This window comes from Salvelinus namaycush, chromosome 19 (genome assembly GCF_016432855.1).
Source record: "Salvelinus namaycush isolate Seneca chromosome 19, SaNama_1.0, whole genome shotgun sequence".
Classification (NCBI taxonomy): Eukaryota; Metazoa; Chordata; class Actinopteri; order Salmoniformes; family Salmonidae; genus Salvelinus; species Salvelinus namaycush.
The window spans coordinates 383,653-406,498 of NC_052325.1; the positions used below are offsets into that span (position 1 = coordinate 383,653).

Genomic DNA, 22,846 nt, shown 5'->3' on the forward strand with positions numbered 1-22,846 from the left:
GAGTTGAGACATAAAAAGGGTATCATTAGAAAAGGTAACTTCTCCTCTACAGTACAATAATGTGTTTTGGTGTCTGGAGATGCTGGAGGAGTGCTTGATGCTATCTGTCAAGCATGGTGGAGGCAATGTGATGGTCTGGGGGTGCTTTGGTGGTGGTAAAGTGGGAGATTTGTACACGGTAAAAGGGATCTTGAAGAAGGAAGTCTATCACTCCATTTTGCAACGCCCTGTGGATGGAGCTTAATTGGAGCCAATTTCCTCCTATAACAGGACAATGACCCAAAGCACAGCTCCAAACTATGCAATAACTACTTAGGGAAGAAGCAGTCAGCTGGTATTCTGTCTATAATGGAGTGGCCAGCACAGTCACCGGATCTCAACCCTATTGAGCTGTTGTGGGAGCAGCTTAACCGTATGGTGCTGTTAGTTGGGTGGGCTATTTACAGAGGGGCTGTGTACAGCTACAGTGATCAGTAAGCTGCTTGAAGTTAGTGAGGGAGATATAAGTCTCCAACTTCAGTGATTTTTGCAATTCGTTCCAGTCATTGGCAGCAGAGAACTGGAAGGAAAGGCGGCCAACGAGGTGTTGGCTTTGGGGGTGACCAGTGAGATATACCTGCTGGAGCGCGTGCTACGGGTGGGTGTTGCAATTGTGACCATTGAGCTGAGTTAAGGCGGGGCTTTACCTAGCAAAGACTTATAGATGACCTGGAGCCAGTGGGTTTGGTGACGAATCTGTAGCGAGGACCAGCCAACAGGAGCATACAGGTCGCAATGGTGGGTAGTATATGGGGCTTTGGTGACAAAACAGATGTCACTGTGATAGACTGCATCCAATTTGCTGAGTAGAGTGTTGGAGGCTATTTTGTAAATGACATCGCCAAAGTCAAGGATCGGTAGGATAGTCAGTTTTGCGAGGATATGTTTGGCAGCATGAGTGAAGGAGGCTCTGTTGTGAAATACGAAGCCGATTTTAGATTTCATTTTGGATTGGAGATGTTTAATGTGAGTCTGGAAGGAGAGTTTACAGTCTAACCAGACACCTAGGTATTTGTAGTTGTCCACATATTCTAAGTCAGAACCGTCCAGAGTAGTGATGCGGGAGGGTGTGGGCAGCAATCTGTTGAAGAGCATGCGTTTAGTTTTACTAGCGTTTACGAGCAGTTGGAGGCCATGGAAGGAGTGTTGTATGGCATTGAAGCTCGTTTGGAGATTTGTTAAGTGTCCAAAGAAGGGCCAGATGTATACATAATGGTGTCGTCTGCATAGAGGTGGATCAAAGAATCACCCGCAGCAAGAGCGACATCATTGATATATAGAGAAGAGAGTCGGCCCGAGAATTGAACCCTGTGGCGCTCCCATAGACTGCCAGAGGTCCGGACAACAGGCCCTCTGATTTGACACCCAGAACTCTAGCTGAGAAGTAGTTAGTGAACCAGGCGAGGCAGTCATTAGAGAAACCAAGGCTGTTGAGTCTGCCGATAAGAATGCGGTGATTGACAGAGTTAAAAGCCTTGGCCAGGTTGATGAAGACGGCTGCACAGTACTGTTTTTTATCGATGGTGGTTATGATATCGTTTAGGACCTTGAGTGTGGTTGAGGTGCACCCGTGACCAGCTCGGAAACCGGATTGCATAGCGGAGAAGGTACGGTGGGATTCGAAATGGTCGGTAATCTGTTTGTTCAATTGGCTTTCGCAGACTTTAGAAAGGCAGGGTAGGATAGATATAGGTCTGTAACAGTTTGGGTCTAGAGTGTCTCCCCCTTTGAAGATGGGGATGACCTCGGCCGCTTTCCAATCTTTAGGAATCTCAGACGATACGAAGGAGAGTTTGAACAGGTTAGTAATAGCGGTTGCGACAATGGCGGCGGATAATTTTAGGAAGAGAGGGTCCAGATTATAGGGATCCAGATTCTGCAGCTCTTTCTGGATTTGGGTGAAGGAGAAGCGGGGGGGACTTGGGCAAGTTGCTGCGGGGGGGGTTGCAGAGCTTTTGGCTGGTGTAGGGGTAGCCAGGTGGAAAGCATGGCCAGCCGTAGAAAAATGATTATTGAAATTCTCGATTATCGTGGATTTATCGGTGGTGACAGTGTTTCCTAGCCTCAGTGCAGTTGCCAGCCTTGAGGAGGTGCTCTTGTTCTCCATAGACTTTACAGTGTCCCAAAACTTTTTGGAATTAGTGCTGCAGGATGCAAATATCTGTTTGAAAAAGCTAGCCTTAGCTTTCCTAACTGACTGTGTATATTGGTTCCTGACTTCCCTGAAAAGTTGCGTGTTGCGCGGACTATTCGAAGCTAGTGCGCCACATTGTGTTTTTTTGCTGAGCAGTCAAGGCAATAGTGAACCAAAGGCTATGTCTGTTCTTAGTTCTACATTTTTTGAATGGGGCATGCTTATTTAAGATGGTGAGGAAAGCACTTTGAAAGAATAACCAGGCATCCTCTACTGACGCAATGTGGTCAATATACTTCCAGGATACCCGAGGCCAGGACGCTTAGAAAGGCCTGCTCGCTGAAGTGTTTTAGGGAGCGTTTGGCTAGCGGGAAGGCTCCTGTCTTTTTCTGTGGCTAAACCAACTAGTCTTGTAATATCACAATTGTATTCGTATTTATGGATGGAATACAAGTCTGTTATTGAGGTACATGAAAGTTCACATGTTCCAGAAGGCATTTCTGCCAAAAAACACATTTTGATAAAAATGTGATTCAGAACCAAATCAAGGTCCCACTTTGGTTCTCTATTCAGGAGGGGATTTCATATCATTCAGGCTTTATGTGGCCAGTGAGAAACCGTGAAGTTGTAATATTGTATTTTATAAGTGACTAATTGTTTCTGTTCCAGCTGAGACCATTTGCAACGTCCTGGACTTCAAGAGAGATGCAGGACTGTGGCACGGGGTTCTCACTGTGAGTTGTGCTTCATACGCTCATTATACATACAGAGTGGTGTCAACTACTTCAGTAAAAACACTAATGTACTACTTAAGTAGTGTTTTGAGCTATCTGTACTTTACTCTACTATATCTGTTTGTACATTCCCAAAGAAAATAATGTACTTTTTACTCCATACATTTTCCATGACACCCAAAAGTACTTGTTACATTTTGAATTCTTAGCAGGATGGGAAAATTGTCAAATTCACACACTTATCAAGAGAACATCCCTTGTCATCCCTACTGCCTTTGATCTGGTGGACTCACTAAACACATTATTCATTTGTAAAGGTGTCTGAGTGTTGGAGTGTACCCCTGGCTATCCGTACATTTTAAAAACAAGATAATGGTGCCGTCTGGTTTTCTTAATAAAACACATTTTAAATGATTTATACTTATACATTTACTTTTGATCCTTAAGTATATTTAAAACCAAATACTTTGACTTTTACTCAAGTAGTAATTTACTGGGTGACTCACTTTTACTTGTCATTTTCTATTAATTTATCTTTTACTCAAGTTATCTTTTTCAACCACTACACAGACTACACACACACACGTACATACCTGGGTTTGAAATGCTAGCAGGTACTGTTCAGACTAAACTATGTGACATGACTAGCAGGTACTGTTCAGACTAAACTATGTGACATGACTTGTATTGTCAGTGTTCTCCTGACATGGTGTGTCAGGGACACTGCAGAGACCAACCCCGGTAAATACTGTCCCTGTGTTCACCATGTTGTTGCTGCTGCCTGGCAGAGTGTGGTGACCAGGATGCACGTGATCAGCATCCCTTACTCCCTGATGAAGGTTAACCCTCTGTCCTGGATTCAGAAGGTTCACACTTACAAAGGTGAGGAGGGGCCCAGGTTCACACTTACAAAGGTGAGGAGGGGCCCAGGTTCACACTTACAAAGGTGAGGAGGGGCCCAGGTTCACACTTACAAAGGTGAGGGGCCCAGGTTCACACTTACAAAGGTGAGGAGGGGCCCAGGTTCACACTTACAAAGGTGAGGAGGGGCCCAGGTTCACACTTACAAAGGTGAGGAGGGGCCCAGGTTCACACTTACAAAGGTGAGGAGGGGCCCAGGTTCACACTTACAAAGGTGAGGAGGGGCCCAAGTTCACACTTACAAAGGTGAGGAGGGGCCCAGGTTCACACTTACAAAGGTGAGGAGGGGCCCAGGTTCACACTTACAAAGGTGAGGAGGGGTCCAGGTTCACACTTACAAAGGTGAGGAGGGGTCCAGGTTCTGGTGTGTGTGTGTGTGTGTGTGTGTGTGTGTGTGTGTGTGTGTGTGTGTGTGTGTGTGTGTGTGTGTTGTGTGTGTTGTGTGTGTTGTGTGTGTTGTGTGTGTTGTGTGTGTTGTGTGTGTTGTGTGTGTTGTGTGTGTGTGTGTGATGTGTTGAGACAGTGTCTGTCTTCTGAGTCACTATGGCCAGTGAGTGAGTCTTCTCTTATTGTCTATCCTGCTGTGATTGGCTGAGCGCTGTGTGAGGCTAGTTGTGATTGGCTGAGCGCTGTGTGAGGCTAGTTGTGATTGGCTAAACACTGTGTCTCTGTAGCGCGCGTAGCGGTGGTGAAGTCCAGAGACATGCACTGGTCCCTGTTGGCCCAGAGAGACCAGAGAGACATCAGCCTGAGCTCTCTGAGGATGCTCATAGTAACTGATGGAGCTAACCCCTGTAAGTCTAAACACTACAACATATACTGTACACAGTACTGTACACAACACATACTGCCAATACACACTGCCAGTACACACTGCCTGTACATACTATACTGCCAGTACACACTGCCTGTACATACTATACTGCCAGTACACACTGCCTGTACATACTACACTGCCTGTACACACTATACTGCCAGTACACACTGCCTGTACATACTATACTGCCAGTACACACTGCCTGTACATACTACACTGCCTGTACACACTATACTGCCAGTACACACTGCCTGTACATACTATACTGCCAGTACACACTGCCTGTACATACTATACTGCCAGTACACACTGCCTGTACATACTATACTGCCAGTACACACTGCCTGTACATACTATACTGCCAGTACACACTGCCTGTACATACTATACTGCCAGTACACACTGCCTGTACACACTATACTGCCAGTACACACTGCCTGTACATACTATACTGCCAGTACACACTGCCTGTACATACTATACTGCCAGTACACACTGCCTGTACACACTATACTGCCAGTACACACTGCCTGTACATACTATACTGCCAGTACACACTGCCTGTACATACTATACTGCCTGTACACACTGCCTGTACATACTATACTGCCAGTACACACTGCCTGTACACACTATACTGCCAGTACACACTGCCTGTACATACTATACTGCCAGTACACACTGCCTGTACATACTATACTGCCAGTACACACTGCCTGTACATACTATACTGCCAGTACACACTGCCTGTACACACTATACTGCCAGTACACACTGCCTGTACATACTATACTGCCAGTACACACTGCCAGTACACACTATACTGCCAGTACACACTGCCTGTACATACTATACTGCCTGTACACACTGCCTGTACATACTATACTGCCAGTACATACTATACTGCCAGTACACACTGCCTGTACATACTATACTGCCTGTGCACACTGCCTGTACATACTATACTGCCAGTACACACTGTTACTGAGCTCTGTCTTGACACTATAACATACTGTATCACAAAGACTCCTACTTGAGCAAAACCTCTTAGTTTCCACACCTCAGGACTGATCTGATGTTTTGTGTGTGTCTGTGAGCAGGGTCGATATCCTCGTGTGACGCCTTCCTGAACGTGTTCCAGGCACGTGGGCTACGTCCTGAAGTGATCTGTCCATGTGCCAGCTCTGCTGAGGGCATGACGGTCGCCATCCGAAGGTAGAACGCGCTACTACACCGAGATATGTTAAAACCAACACGCTGTTACATCACACCCTTGACCTAATCCACATGTTGTTATTTTTTTATTTAACCTTTTATTTAACGAGGCAAGTCAGTTAGAACAAATTCTTATTTTCAATGACGGACTAGGAACAGTGGGTTAACTGGTCTAGGAACAGTGGGTTAACTGGTCTAGGAACAGTGGGTTAACTTCCTTGTTCAGGGGCAGAATGACAGATTTGTACCTTGTCAGCTCAGGGATTTGATCTAGCAACCTTTCGGTTACTGGCCCAACACTAACCACTAGGCTACCTGCCGCCCCTCCACTCTAACCACTAGGCTACCTGCCGCCCCTCCACTCTAACCACTAGGCTACCTGCCGCCCCTCCACTCTAACCACTAGGCTACCTGCCGCCCCTCCACTCTAACCACTAGGCTACCTGCCGCCCCTCCACTCTAACCACTAGGCTACCTGCCGCCCCTCCACTCTAACCACTAGACTACCTGCCTCCTCTACACTCTAACCACTAGACTACCTGCCTCCTCTACACTCTAACCACTAGACTACCTGCCTCCTCTACACTCTAACCACTAGACTACCTGCCACCTCTACACTCTAACCACTAGACTACCTGCCACCTCTACACACTAACCACTAGGCTACCTGCCACCTCTACACTCTAACCACTAGACTACCTGCCTCCTCTACACTCTAACCACTAGACTACCTGCCACCTCTACACTCTAACCACTAGACTACCTGCCTCCTCTACACTCTAACCACTAGACTACCTGCCTCCTCTACACTCTAACCACTAGACTACCTGCCTCCTCTACACTCTAACCACTAGACTACCTGCCACCTCTACACTCTAACCACTAGACTACCTGCCACCTCTACACACTAACCACTAGGCTACCTGCCACCTCTACACTCTAACCACTAGGCTACCTGCCACCTCTACACTCTAACCACTAGGCTACCTGTCATCTCTACACTCTAACCACTAGACTACCTGCCACCTCTACACTCTAACCACTAGGCTACCTGCCACCTCTACACTCTAACCACTAGACTACCTGCCTCCTCTACACTCTAACCACTAGACTACCTGCCTCCCCTACACTCTAACCACTAGACTACCTGCCACCTCTACACTCTAACCACTAGACTACCTGCCACCTCTACACTCTAACCACTAGGCTACCTGCCGCCCCTACACTCTAACCACTAGGCTACCTGCCGCCCCTCCACTCTAACCACTAGGCTACCTGCCGCCCCTCCACTCTAACCACTAGGCTACCCTGCCGCCCCTCCACTCTAACCACTAGGCTACCCTGCCGCCCCTCCACTCTAACCACTAGGCTACCTGCCGCCCCTCCACTCTAACCACTAGGCTACCTGCCGCCCCTCCACTCTAACCACTAGGCTACCTGCCGCCCCTCCACTCTAACCACTAGGCTACCCTGCCGCCCCTCCACTCTAACCACTAGGCTACCTGCCGCCCCTCCACTCTAACCACTAGGCTACCCTGCCGCCCCTCCACTCTAACCACTAGGCTACCCTGCCGCCCCTCCACTCTAACCACTAGGCTACCTGCCGCCCCTCCACTCTAACCACTAGGCTACCCTGCCGCCCCTCCACTCTAACCACTAGGCTACCTGCCACCTCTACACTCTAACCACTAGACTACCTGTCATCTCTACACTCTAACCACTAGACTACCTGCCGTCCCTCCACTCTAACCACTAGGCTACCTGCCACCTCTACACTCTAACCACTAGACTACCTGCCACCTCTACACTCTAACCACTAGGCTACCTGCCACCTCTACACTCTAACCACTAGGCTACCTGCCACCTCTACACACTAACCACTAGGCTACCTGCCACCTCTACACTCTAACCACTAGGCTACCTGCCACCTCTACACTCTAACCACTAGGCTACCTGCCACCTCTACACTCTAACCACTAGGCTACCTGCCACCTCTACACTCTAACCACTAGGCTACCTGCCACCTCTACACACTAACCACTAGACTACCTGCCTCCTCTACACTCTAACCACTAGACTACCTGACTCCTCTACACTCTAACCACTAGACTACCTGTCATCTCTACACTCTAACCACTAGACTACCTGCCGCCCCTCCACTCTAACCACTAGACTACCTGCCACCTCTACACACTAACCACTAGACTACCTGCCACCTCTACACTCTAACCACTAGGCTACCTGCCTCCTCTACACTCTAACCACTAGACTACCTGCCTCCTCTACACTCTAACCACTAGACTACCTGTCACCTCTACACTCTAACCACTAGACTACCTGCCTCCTCTACACTCTAACCACTAGACTACCTGCCTCCTCTACACTCTAACCACTAGACTACCTGCCACCTCTACACTCTAACCACTAGACTACCTGCCACCTCTACACTCTAACCACTAGACTACCTGCCACCTCTACACTCTAACCACTAGGCTACCTGTCATCTCTACACTCTAACCACTAGACTACCTGCCACCTCTACACACTAACCACTAGGCTACCTGCCACCTCTACACTCTAACCACTAGACTACCTGCCACCTCTACACTCTAACCACTAGACTACCTGCCACCTCTACACTCTAACCACTAGACTACCTGCCACCTCTACACTCTAACCACTAGGCTACCTGCCGCCCCTCCACTCTAACCACTAGGCTACCTGCCGCCCCTCCACTCTAACCACTAGGCTACCCTGCCGCCCCTCCACTCTAACCACTAGGCTACCCTGCCGCCCCTCCACTCTAACCACTAGGCTACCTGCCGCCCCTCCACTCTAACCACTAGGCTACCTGCCGCCCCTCCACTCTAACCACTAGGCTACCTGCCGCCCCTCCACTCTAACCACTAGGCTACCCTGCCGCCCCTCCACTCTAACCACTAGGCTACCCTGCCGCCCCTCCACTCTAACCACTAGGCTACCTGCCGCCCCTCCACTCTAACCACTAGGCTACCCTGCCGCCCCTCCACTCTAACCACTAGGCTACCTGCCGCCCCTCCACTCTAACCACTAGGCTACCTGCCGCCCCTCCACTCTAACCACTAGGCTACCTGCCGCCCCTCCACTCTAACCACTAGGCTACCTGCCGCCCCTCCACTCTAACCACTAGGCTACCTGCCGCCCCTCCACTCTAACCACTAGGCTACCTGCCGCCCCTCCACTCTAACCACTAGGCTACCTGCCGCCCCTCCACTCTAACCACTAGGCTACCTGCCGCCCCTCCACTCTAACCACTAGGCTACCTGCCGCCCCTCCACTCTAACCACTAGGCTACCCTGCCGCCCCTCCACTCTAACCACTAGGCTACCTGCCGCCCCTCCACTCTAACCACTAGGCTACCTGCCGCCCCTCCACTCTAACCACTAGGTTACCTGCCGCCCCTCCACTCTAACCACTAGGCTACCTGCCGCCCCTCCACTCTAACCACTAGGCTACCTGCCGCCCCTCCACTCTAACCACTAGGCTACCTGCCGCCCCTCCACTCTAACCACTAGGCTACCTGCCGCCCCTCCACTCTAACCACTAGGCTACCTGCCGCCCCTCCACTCTAACCACTAGGCTACCTGCCGCCCCTCCACTCTAACCACTAGGCTACCTGCCGCCCCTCCACTCTAACCACTAGGCTACCTGCCGCCCCTCCACTCTAACCACTAGGCTACCTGCCGCCCCTCCACTCTAACCACTAGGCTACCTGCCGCCCCTCCACTCTAACCACTAGGCTACCTGCCGCCCCTCCACTCTAACCACTAGGCTACCTGCCGCCCCTCCACTCTAACCACTAGGCTACCTGCCGCCCCTCCACTCTAACCACTAGGCTACCTGCCGCCCCTCCACTCTAACCACTAGGCTACCTGCCGCCCCTCCACTCTAACCACTAGGCTACCTGCCGCCCCTCCACTCTAACCACTAGGCTACCTGCCGCCCCTCCACTCTAACCACTAGGCTACCTGCCGCCCCTCCACTCTAACCACTAGGCTACCTGCCGCCCCTCCACTCTAACCACTAGGCTACCTGCCGCCCCTCCACTCTAACCACTAGGCTACCTGCCGCCCCTCCACTCTAACCACTAGGCTACCTGCCGCCCCTCCACTCTAACCACTAGGCTACCTGCCGCCCCTCCACTCTAACCACTAGGCTACCTGCCGCCCCTCCACTCTAACCACTAGGCTACCTGCCGCCCCTCCACTCTAACCACTAGGCTACCTGCCGCCCCTCCACTCTAACCACTAGGCTACCTGCCGCCCCTCCACTCTAACCACTAGGCTACCTGCCGCCCCTCCACTCTAACCACTAGACTACCTGCCGCCCCTCCACTCTAACCACTAGACTACCTGCCGCCCCTCCACTCTAACCACTAGACTACCTGCCGTCCCTCCACTCTAACCACTAGGCTACCTGCCGCCCCTCCACTCTAACCACTAGGCTACCTGCCGCCCCTCCACTCTAACCACTAGGCTACCTGCCGCCCCTCCACTCTAACCACTAGGCTACCTGCCGCCCCTCCACTCTAACCACTAGGCTACCTGCCGCCCCTCCACTCTAACCACTAGGCTACCTGCCGCCCCTCCACTCTAACCACTAGACTACCTGCCGCCCCTCCACTCTAACCACTAGGCTACCTGCCGCCCCTCCACTCTAACCACTAGACTACCTGCCACCTCTACACTCTAACCACTAGGCTACCTGCCACCCCTCCACTCTAACCACTAGGCTACCTGCCGCCCCTCCACTCTAACCACTAGACTACCTGCCGCCCCTCCACTCTAACCACTAGGCTACCTGCCGCCCCTCCACTCTAACCACTAGACTACCTGCCGCCCCTCCACTCTAACCACTAGGCTACCTGCCGCCCCTCCACTCTAACCACTAGGCTACCTGCCGCCCCTCCACTCTAACCACTAGGCTACCTGCCGCCCCTCCACTCTAACCACTAGGCCCCTCCACTCTAACCACTAGGCTCCCTGCCTCCCCTCCACTCTAACCACTAGACTACCTGCCTCCCCTCCACTCTAACCACTAGACTACCTGCCGTCCCTCCACTCTAACCACTAGACTACCTGCCGCCCCTCCACTCTAACCACTAGGCTACCTGCCGCCCCTCCACTCTAACCACTAGGCTACCTGCCGCCCCTCCACTCTAACCACTAGGCTACCTGCCGCCCCTCCACTCTAACCACTAGACTACCTGCCGCCCCTCCACTCTAACCACTAGGCTACCTGCCGCCCCTCCACTCTAACCACTAGGCTCCCTGCCGCCCCTCCACTCTAACCACTAGACTACCTGCCGCCCCTCCACTCTAACCACTAGGCTACCTGCCGCCCCTCCACTCTAACCACTAGGCTACCTGCCGCCCCTCCACTCTAACCACTAGGCTACCTGCCGCCCCTCCACTCTAACCACTAGGCTACCTGCCTCCCCTTATTGTTACAACCTTAATTAAAAACGGATCAAATCTTTTTTTCTCACCCATCTACAGACAATAACATTTAATGACAAAGTGAAAACATGTTTTTAGACATTTTTGCAAATATATTGAAAATGAAAACACAGAAATATCAAATTTACATAAGTATTCCCACCCCTGATTTCACCATGAGTCCAATGGTGTCTAAAACAGTTGAATGGCTGTGATAGAAAACTGATCAACATCATAGTTACTCCACAATACTAACCTAATTGACAGAGTGAAAAGAAGGAAGCTTTGCATCAAGTCACTAAAGTAAAATACTGCAAAAAAAAAAGTCATGAATACAAAGTGTTATGTTTGGACAACACAACACATTACTGAGTATCACTCTTCATATTTTCAAACTTAGTGGTGGCTGCACCATGTTATGGGTTTGCTTGTAATCGTTAAGAACTGGGGAGTTTTTCAGGATAAAAAAATTAACGGAATAGAGTGTCGTGACGTGACTATCATTAAGGTGATGACTGCTATTTATCTAATAATTACTACGTTTAATTATTACTCAATTCAATTAATCATGTAACAATTAACTCATTAGAAATGTGGGTGTAAGTCTCTGATTGTCCACAAGATGTCACTCTGTGTTTCTTAGTTGTCTGTTTACTTGCACTCGTTCTGGAAGAGTGGTCTCCGGAGGACGGCTAATCAGCCGTGTGGATGATCCCAGAGTGGTGATGAAAGCAGTGTAGACGACGATGATTTGAAGAGAATAACCGGATGGTCCTGCTTAAATTCACCTTCTTAAGACAGCTATTCAACCGTAGCATCGTGTTGCATTGCGGGGTTGTCACTAATTGTAGACCCCAGCTGCAGTGTGTGGTCATTCTAGTCTGAAATGTTAATTCTTAACTCAAACGCTTTATACCCTCGGGTAAAAAGGGGTGTTTACGTCACGCTGACAGGCTCTCTGGGTTCCCTAAGCTAGTTACGAGGTAAGATATCAAAATGTACTATGATCTCATTAGAGAACTAAAAATACAATCTTATCGTCACAAAAACATTCTCTGTATCCTGGATATTGTCTCCACAACCTAAAGTATGTAAACATGATAAACACATTGTGAAAGCCCTTCAAGTTACAATGTTTTTGTTGTAACGTCTTCATTCAACTTTTAATCACAAAATAGACATTAATCTTTCACGTTCTTTATCTCATCATTACCAACATTCGGAGAATGAAATGTATTGTACCGGTGACCATTGTTTGATGTTGTAGTTTTGGGCTGTAAACTCTTCATAAGGCACACAGACATTCCGATCACCCAACCTAGGCACCAAAAGGAATCGTCTGCTATGGTTTACGATGGAGTGAGGTGTCATAAAACCCACATCCCTCTTCCCCTCTGCGGGAGAGAGAGAGCTGAAGAGCTGATCCACTGGATCCTTTTGGATCCTCACAGGAGAGTCATGACAGGAGCTGAGCACAGGCAAAATCCAAGAGGAAAACCTGGTACAGTTTGCTTTCCACCAGACACTGGAGATGAATTCACCTTTCAGCAGGACAATAACCTAAAACACGAGGCCAAATCTCCACTGGAGATGAATTCACCTTTCAGCGGAACAATAACCTAAAACACGAGGCCAAATCTCCACTGGGGTTGCTTACCAAGAGACAGTGAATGTTCCTGGCTGAGTTACAGTTTTGACTAAAATCTACTTGAAAATCTATGGTAAGACCTGAAAATGGTTGTCTAGCAATGACCAACAACCAATTTGACAGAGCTTGAACATTTTGAAAAGAATAATGGGAAAATGTTGCCAAATCCAGGTGTGGAAAGCTCTTAGAGACCTCCCCAGAAAGACTCACAGCTCTTAGAGACCTCCCCAGAAAGACTCACAGCTCTTAGAGACCTCCCCAGAAAGACTCACAGCTCTTAGAGACCTCCCCAGAAAGACTCACAGCTCTTAGAGACCTCCCCAGAAAAACTCACAGCTCTTAGAGACCTCCCCAGAAAGACTCACAGCTCTTAGAGACCTCCCCAGAAAGACTCACAGCTCTTAGAGACCTCCCCAGAAAGACTCACAGCTCTTAGAGACCTCCCCAGAAAGACTCACAGCTCTTAGAGACCTCCCCAGAAAGACTCACAGCTCTTAGAGACCTCCCCAGAAAGACTCACAGCTCTTAGAGACCTCCCCAGAAAAACTCACAGCTCTTAGAGACCTCCCCAGGAAGACTCACAGCTCTTAGAGACCTCCCTAGAAAGACTCACAGCTCTTAGAGACCTCCCCAGAAAAACTCACAGCTCTTAGAGACCTCCCTAGAAAAACTCACAGCTATAATCGCCGTCAAAGGTGCTTCTTCAAAGTATTCACCCAGGGTTTAAATCAAATCAAATTGTATTTGTTTAATGCACCGAATACAACAGGTGAATTGCTTACTTACAACCCTTAACCAACAATGCAGTTTTAAGAAAATACCTTAAAAAAGTAAGAGATAAGAATAACATGATTAAAGAGCAGTAGTAAATAACAATAGCGGGGCTATATACAGGGGGTTCTGGTTCAGAGTCAATGTGGAGACTATATACAGGGTGTTACGGTACAGAGTCAATGTAGAGGCTATATACAGGGTGTTACGGTACAGAGTCAATGTGGAGGCTATATACAGGGGGTACCGGTACAGAGTCAATGTGGAGGCTATATACAGGGTGTTACGGTACAGAGTCAATGTGGAGGCTATATACAGGGGGTACCGGTACAGAGTCAATGTGGAGGCTATATACAGGGTGTTACGGTACAGAGTCAATGTGGAGGCTATATACAGGGGGTTCTGGTTCAGAGTCAATGTGGAGGCTATATACAGGGTGTTACGGTACAGAGTCAATGTGGAGGCTATATACAGGGGGTACCGGTACAGAGTCAATGTGGAGGCTATATACAGGGTGTTACGGTACAGAGTCAATGTGGAGGCTATATACAGGGTGTTACGGTACAGAGTCAATGTGGAGGCTATATACAGGGTGTTACGGTACAGAGTCAATGTGGAGGCTATATACAGGGGGTACCGGTACAGAGTCAATGTGGAGGCTATATACAGGGTGTTACGGTACAGAGTCAATGTGGAGGCTATATACAGGGTGTTACGGTACAGAGTCAATGTGGAGGCTATATACAGGGTGTACCGGTACAGAGTCAATGTGGAGGTTATATACAGGGTGTTACGGTACAGAGTCAATGTGGAGGCTATATACAGGGGGTACCGGTACAGAGTCAATGTGGAGGCTATATACAGGAGGTACCAGTACAGAGTCAATGTGGAGGCTATATACAGGGGGTACCGGTACAGAGCCAATGTGGAGGCTATATACAGGGAGTACCGGTACAGAGTCAATGTGGAGGCTATATACAGGGGGTACCGGTACAGAGTCAATGTGGAGGCTATATACAGGGTGTTACGGTACAGAGTCAATGTGGAGGCTATATACAGGGGGTACCGGTACAGAGTCAATGTGGAGGCTATATACAGGGTGTTACGGTACAGAGTCAATGTGGAGGCTATATACAGGGTGTACCGGTACAGAGTCAATGTGGAGGTTATATACAGGGTGTTACGGTACAGAGTCAATGTGGAGGCTATATACAGGGGGTACCGGTACAGAGTCAATGTGGAGGCTATATACAGGAGGTACCAGTACAGAGTCAATGTGGAGGCTATATACAGGGGGTACCGGTACAGAGCCAATGTGGAGGCTATATACAGGGAGTACCGGTACAGAGTCAATGTGGAGGCTATATACAGGGGGTACCGGTACAGAGTCAATGTGGAGGCTATATACAGGGGGTACTGGTACAGAGTCAATGTGGAGGCTATATACAGGGGGTACCGGTACAGAGTCAATGTGGAGACTATATACAGGGTGGTACCGGTACAGAGTCAATGTGGAGACTATATACAGGGTGTACCGGTACAGAGTCAATGTGGAGGCTATATACAGGGGGTACCGGTACAGAGTCAATGTGGAGACTATATACAGGGGGTACCGGTACAGAGTCAATGTGGAGGCTATATACAGGGGGTACTGGTACAGAGTCAATGTGGAGGCTATATACAGGGGGTACCGGTACAGAGTCAATGTGGAGGTTATATACAGGGGGTACCGGTACAGAGTCAATGTGGAGGCTATATACAGGGAGTACCGGTACAGAGTCAATGTGGAGGCTATATACAGGGGGTACCGGTACAGAGTCAATGTGGAGGCTATATACAGGGGGTACCGGTACAGAGTCAATGTGGAGGCTATATACAGGGTGTTACGGTACAGAGTCAATGTGGAGGCTATATACAGGGGGTACCGGTACAGAGTCAATGTGGAGGCTATATACAGGGTGTTACGGTACAGAGTCAATGTGGAGGTTATATACAGGGGGTACCGGTACAGAGTCAATGTGGAGGCTATATACAGGGTGTTACGGTACAGAGTCAATGTGGAGGCTATATACAGGGTGTACCGGTACAGAGTCAATGTGGAGGTTATATACAGGGTGTTACGGTACAGAGTCAATGTGGAGGCTATATACAGGGGGTACCGGTACAGAGTCAATGTGGAGGCTATATACAGGAGGTACCAGTACAGAGTCAATGTGGAGGCTATATACAGGGGGTACCGGTACAGAGCCAATGTGGAGGCTATATACAGGGAGTACCGGTACAGAGTCAATGTGGAGGCTATATACAGGGGGTACCGGTACAGAGTCAATGTGGAGGCTATATACAGGGTATTACGGTACAGAGTCAATGTGGAGGTTATATACAAGGGGTACCGGTACAGAGTCAATGTGGAGGCTATATACAGGGGGTACCGGTACAGAGTCAATGTGGAGGCTATATACAGGGTATTACGGTACAGAGTCAATGTGGAGGCTATATACAGGGTATTACGGTACAGAGTCAATGTGGAGGTTATATACAAGGGGTACCGGTACAGAGTCAATGTGGAGGCTATATACAGGGGGTACCGGTACAGAGTCAATGTGGAGGCTATATACAAGGGGTACCGGTACAGAGTCAATGTGGAGGTTATATACAAGGGGTACCGGTACAGAGTCAATGTGGAGGCTATATACAGGGGGTACTGGTACAGAGTCAATGTGGAGACTATATACAGGGAGTACCGGTACAGAGTCAATGTGGAGGCTCTATACAGGGGGTACCGGTACAGAGTCAATGTGGAGGCTCTATACAGGGGGTACCGGTACAGAGTCAATGTGGAGGCTATATACAGGGGGTACCGGTACAGAGTCAATGTGGAGGCTATATACAGGGTATTACGGTACAGAGTCAATGTGGAGGCTATATAGAGGGAGTACCGGTACAGAGTCAATGTGGAGGTTATATACAGGGTGTTACGGTACAGAGTCAATGTGGAGGCTATATACAGGGGGTACCGGTACAGAGTCAATGTGGAGGCTATATACAGGGGGTACCGGTACAGAGTCAATGTGGAGGCTATATACACTTACCAGGCAGTGATGCAACCAGTCAGAATGCACTCGATGGTGCAGCTGTACAACCCATTCCAAATCTTTTCAGTCTCTTGAGGGAGGTTTTGTCGTGCCCTCTTCCCTATATATAAATGTAAATACTGTGAGATATTTCTGTAATTCATTTTCAATAAATTTGCAAAAAATTCTGAAAACATGTTTTCACTTTGTCATTCTGGGGTATTGTATGTAGATGGGTGAGAAAAACAAACCATTTAATCCATTTTGAATTCAGGCTGTAACGCAACAAAATGTGCAGTAAGTCAAGGGGTATGAATACTTTCTGAAGGTACTATCTGTGTCTGTTTCCCCTCCAGAGTCAGGTGTCCCTCCACCAGGGAAGGCAGTGCTGTTAGTTTACCTATATAACCATACTGTATATAAATGTTGGTTCCTCAGACCTCCGGAGTCAGGTGTCCCTCCACCAGGGAAGGCAGTGCTGTTAGTTTACCTATGTAACCATACTGTATATAAATGTTGGTTCCTCAGACCTCCGGAGTCGGGCGTCCCTCCACCAGGGAAGGCGGTTCTGTCCATGAGTGGTCTGAGCCACAGTGTGATCCGGGTAGACACCGAGGAGAAGCTCTCTGTCCTCACAGTGCAGGACGTGGGCCAGGTCATGCCAGGCGGTACGTCCAGCTAGTACACATTCCACAGCTCATACCAGGCGGTACGCCCAGCTAAGTACACATTCTACAGCTCATACCAGGCGGTACGTCCAGCTAGTACACATTCCACAGCTCATACCAGGCGGTACGCCCAGCTAAGTACACATTCTACAGCTCATACCAGGCGGTACGTCCAGCTTGTACACATTCTACAGCTCATACCAGGCGGTACGTCCAGCTAGTACACATTCCACAGCTCATACCAGGCGGTATGTCCAGCTAGTACACATTCCACAGCTCATACCAGGCGGTATGTCCAGCTAGTACACATTCCACAGCTCATACCAGGCGGTATGTTCAGCTAGTACACATTCCACAGCTCATACCAGGCGGTATGTCCAGCTAGTACACATTCCACAGCTCATACCAGGCGGTATGTCCACCTAGTACACATTCTACAGCTCATACCAGGCGGTACGCCCAGCTAGTACACATTCCACAGCTCATACCAGGCGGTATGTCCAGCTAGTACACATTCTACAGTGTTTTTATATATTTATATGGCTGCTCATAGAGAAAAGTCCTCAGAAGCCATAATGAATTATCATGACCAGACAAAAACGAAAGAACTTAGCCTGTAACAAGGGCCCGTGGTTTTTTACTAGGGATGTTTTCCCTTTCAGGATGATCTGATATGTATCTAGATACATGGGCTCCAATAGGGTACAGGAACGATACGTTTTAGTTCGAAATTATTTGGTGAGATTTGGTTTGATTAAAGAAAAAATCGTTGCGATTATGTTTGATTCGATTCGATGCACAAACATTTGTTGTGTAAACACATTCATTTTCCATTCAAAATGAATATCTGCTGCTGCTTGGCCTCTCTGAGCTGGGCCTCTCTGAGCTGACATGTGGATGGGTGGTGTATGTCTATGGTGTGTACTATGTAGGCACCTGATCTGAGCCATAAAGGAGACCAGGCATCTACCAGCCCACTATCAGATTAGACCCATAATGGAGACATCTACCCCCCCCCCCCCCCCCACTATCAGATTAGAGCCCCATAAGGGAGACATCTACCCCCCCCACTATCAGATTAGACCCATAATGGAGACATCTACCCACCCACTATCAGATTAGACCCATAATGGAGACATCTACCAGCCCACTATCAGATTAGACCCATAATGGAGACATCTACCCACCCACTATCAGATTAGACCCATAATGGAGACATCTACCACCCCACTATCAGATTAGAGCCATAAGGGAGACATCTACCACCTCACTGTCAGATTAGACCCATAATGGAGACATCTACCAGCCCACTATCAGATTAGAGCCATAAGGGAGACATCTACCACCCCACTATCAGATTAGAGCCATAATGGAGACATCTACCCCCCCCACTATCAGATTAGACCCATAATGGAGACATCTACCAGCCCACTATCAGATTAGACCCATAATGGAGACATCTACCCCCCCACTATCAGATTAGATCCATAATGGAGACATCTACCAGCCCACTATCAGATTAGACCCATAAAGGAGACATCTACCACCCCACTATCAGATTAGAGCCATAATGGAGACATCTACCAGCCCACTATCAGATTAGAGCCGTAAGGGAGACATCTACCCCCCCACTATCAGATTAGAGCCATAATGGGGACATCTACCACCCCACTATCAGATTAGACCCATAATGGAGACATCTACCAGCCCACTATCAGATTAGACCCATAATGGAGACATCTACCAGCCCACTATCAGATTAGACCCATAATGGAGACATCTACCCCCCCCACTATCAGATTAGAGCCATAATGGAGACATCTACCAGCCCACTATCAGATTAGAGCCATAATGGAGACATCTACCCCCCCACTATCAGATTAGAGCCATAAGGGAGACATCTACCCCCCCCACTATCAGATTAGCGCCATAATGGAGACATCTACCCCCCCACTATCAGATTAGAGCCATAATGGAGACATCTACCAGCCCACTATCAGATTAGACCCATAATGGAGACATCTACCCACCCACTATCAGATTAGACCCATAATGGAGACATCTACCACCCCACTATCAGATTAGAGCCATAAGGGAGACATCTACCAGCCCACTATCAGATTAGACCCATAATGGAGACATCTACCCCCCCCACTATCAGATTAGACCCATAATGGAGACATCTACCAGCCCACTATCAGATTAGACCCATAATGGAGACATCTACCCCCCCACTATCAGATTAGACCCATAAGGGAGACATCTACCACCTCACTGTCAGATTAGATCCATAATGGAGACATCTACCAGCCCACTATCAGATTAGACCCATAAAGGAGACATCTACCACCCCACTATCAGATTAGAGCCATAATGGAGACATCTACCAGCCCACTATCAGATTAGAGCCGTAAGGGAGACATCTACCCCCCCACTATCAGATTAGAGCCATAATGGGGACATCTACCACCCCACTATCAGATTAGACCCATAATGGAGACATCTACCAGCCGACTATCAGATTAGACCCATAATGGAGACATCTACCAGCCCACTATCAGATTAGACCCATAATGGAGACATCTACCCCCCCCACTATCAGATTAGACCCATAATGGAGACATCTACCAGCCCACTATCAGATTAGACCCATAATGGAGACATCTACCCCCCCACTATCAGATTAGACCCATAAGGGAGACATCTACCACCTCACTGTCAGATTAGATCCATAATGGAGACATCTACCAGCCCACTATCAGATTAGAGCCATAAGGGAGACATCTACCACCCCACTATCAGATTAGACCCATAATGGAGACATCTACCCCCCCCCACTATCAGATTAGACCCATAATGGAGACATCTACCAGCCCACTATCAGATTAGACCCATAATGGAGACATCTACCAGCCCACTATCAGATTAGACCCATAATGGAGACATCTACCAGCCCACTATCAGATTAGACCCATAATGGAGACATCTACCAGCCCACTATCAGATTAGACCCATAATGGAGACATCTACCACCCCACTATCAGATTAGACACATAATGGAGACATCTACCACCCCACTATCAGATTAGAGCCATAATGGAGACATCTACCAGCCCACTATCAGATTAGAGCCATAAGGGAGACATCTACCAGCCCACTATCAGATTAGAGCCATAATGGGGACATCTACCACCCCACTATCAGATTAGACCCATAATGGAGACATCTACCAGCCCACTATCAGATTAGACCCATAATGGAGACATCTACCACCCCACTATCAGATTAGACCCATAATGGAGACATCTACCACCCCACTATCAGATTAGAGCCATAATGGAGACATCTACCAGCCCACTATCAGATTAGAGCCATAAGGGAGACATCTACCCCCCCACTATCAGATTAGAGCCATAATGGAGACATCTACCACCCCACTATCAGATTAGACCCATAATGGAGACATCTACCAGCCCACTATCAGATTAGACCCATAATGGAGACATCTACCAGCCCACTATCAGATTAGACCCATAATGGAGACATCTACCAGCCCACTATCAGATTAGACCCATAATGGAGACATCTACCAGCCCACTATCAGATTAGACCCATAATGGAGACATCTACCACCCCACTGTCAGATTGGGAGGCAATGTAGCCTATGTTCTTTTTTGTCCCCCCACGTTGAAATCACCATCACAAATGAACTTGTCATTTTTGCAGATGACTTGTTTGAGCTAGTCATGTATCAATATTTATAATTTACAAATTAGTGATCACATAACCAATGAATATACACTGAGTGTACAAAACATTAAGAACACCTTCCTTATATTGAGTTGTCCCCCCCCCCCCCCCCCCCTTTGCCCTCAGAACAGACTCAATTCGTCGGGGTATGGGCTCTACAAGGTGTCGAAAGCGTTCCACAGGGATGCTGGCTCATGTTGACTCCAATGCTTCTCATAGTTGTGTCAAGTTGGCTGGATGTCCTTTGGGTGATGGACCATTCTTGATACACACAGGAAACTGTTGAATGTGAAAAACCCAGAAGCGTTGCAGTTCTTGACACACTCAAACCGGTGTGCATGGCACCTACTACCATTCCCTGTTCAAAGGCACTTAAATCTTTCATCTGATCCCAATTGAACTCTGAATGGCACACATACACAATCCATGTCTCAGTTGTCTCAAGGCTTAAAAATCATTATTTAACCTGTCACCTCCCCTTCATTAACACTGATTGACATCAATAAGAGAGAATTCAGTAGCTTTTACCAGGTCAGTCTGTCATGGAAAGAGGAGCTGTTCCTTATGTTTTGTACACTCAGTGTATAGCACAACTTTGAATTTCACCCCTCACCCTCAAAATCGATTGATGTTGTCTGTTTGGACGTTTTTAGTGAGCTTCTTTTCTCCGCCTGCTTTGGCCATGCAGTGCACTTTACTGTCATCATTATGAAAGGATCAACTTTACCCTCTTTCATCTATGAAATGACTGTATACACTGATTGTTTCAAGCCAAACTACCAAAACTATTGCTGATGGTGAACCTGAACAATCAAAATAGAATCTACAGTAAGCCCGTTCAGCCCGTTTAGCAGGTAAAGCCCGTTCAGCAGGTTAAAGCCCGTTCAGCAGGTAAAGCCCGTTCAGCAGGTAAAGCCCGTTCAGCAGGTAAAGCCCGTTCAGCAGGTAAAGCCCGTTCAGCAGGTAAAGCCCGTTCAGCAGGTAAAGCCCGTTTAGCAGGTAAAGCCCGTTTAGCAGGTAAAGCCCGTTTAGCAGGTAAAGCCCGTTCAGCAGGTAAAGCCCGTTCAGCAGGTAAAGCCCGTTCAGCAGGTAAAGCCCGTTCAGCAGGTAAAGCCCGTTCAGCAGGTAAAGCCCGTTCAGCAGGTAAAGCCCGTTCAGCAGGTAAAGCCCGTTCAGCAGGTAAAGCCCGTTCAGCAGGTAAAGCCCGTTTAGCAGGTAAAGCCCGTTTAGCAGGTAAAGCCCGTTCAGCAGGTAAAGCCCGTTCAGCAGGTAAAGCCCGTTCAGCAGGTAAAGCCCGTTCAGCAGGTAAAGCCCGTTCAGCAGGTAAAGCCCGTTCAGCAGGTAAAGCCCGTTTACCAGGTAAAGCCCGTTCAGCAGGTAAAGCCCGTTCAGCAGGTAAAGCCCGTTCAGCAGGTAAAGCCCGTTTAGCAGGTAAAGCCCGTTCAGCAGGTAAAGCCCGTTCAGCAGGTAAAGCCCGTTTAGCAGGTAAAGCCCGTTTAGCAGGTAAAGCCCGTTCAGCCCGTTCAGCAGGTAAAGCCCGTTCAGCAGGTAAAGCCCGTTCAGCAGGTAAAGCCCGTTCAGCAGGTAAAGCCCGTTCA

At 48.6% G+C, this 22,846-nt stretch overlaps 1 protein-coding gene across 1 annotated transcript in view; it reads left to right on the forward strand.

The window, feature by feature from the left end:
* The window catches only part of LOC120064503 (disco-interacting protein 2 homolog A-like), a 198,358-nt gene that overhangs the window by 157,984 nt on the left and 17,528 nt on the right, over window positions 1–22,846 (forward strand). Inside the window, exons 14-18 of the mRNA XM_039015120.1 lie at window positions 2,843–2,907; window positions 3,696–3,789; window positions 4,503–4,622; window positions 5,746–5,860; window positions 17,359–17,498. Of these exons, the coding sequence (XP_038871048.1) occupies window positions 2,843–2,907; window positions 3,696–3,789; window positions 4,503–4,622; window positions 5,746–5,860; window positions 17,359–17,498 (534 nt within the window). The remainder of the gene's footprint in view (window positions 1–2,842; window positions 2,908–3,695; window positions 3,790–4,502; window positions 4,623–5,745; window positions 5,861–17,358; window positions 17,499–22,846) is intronic.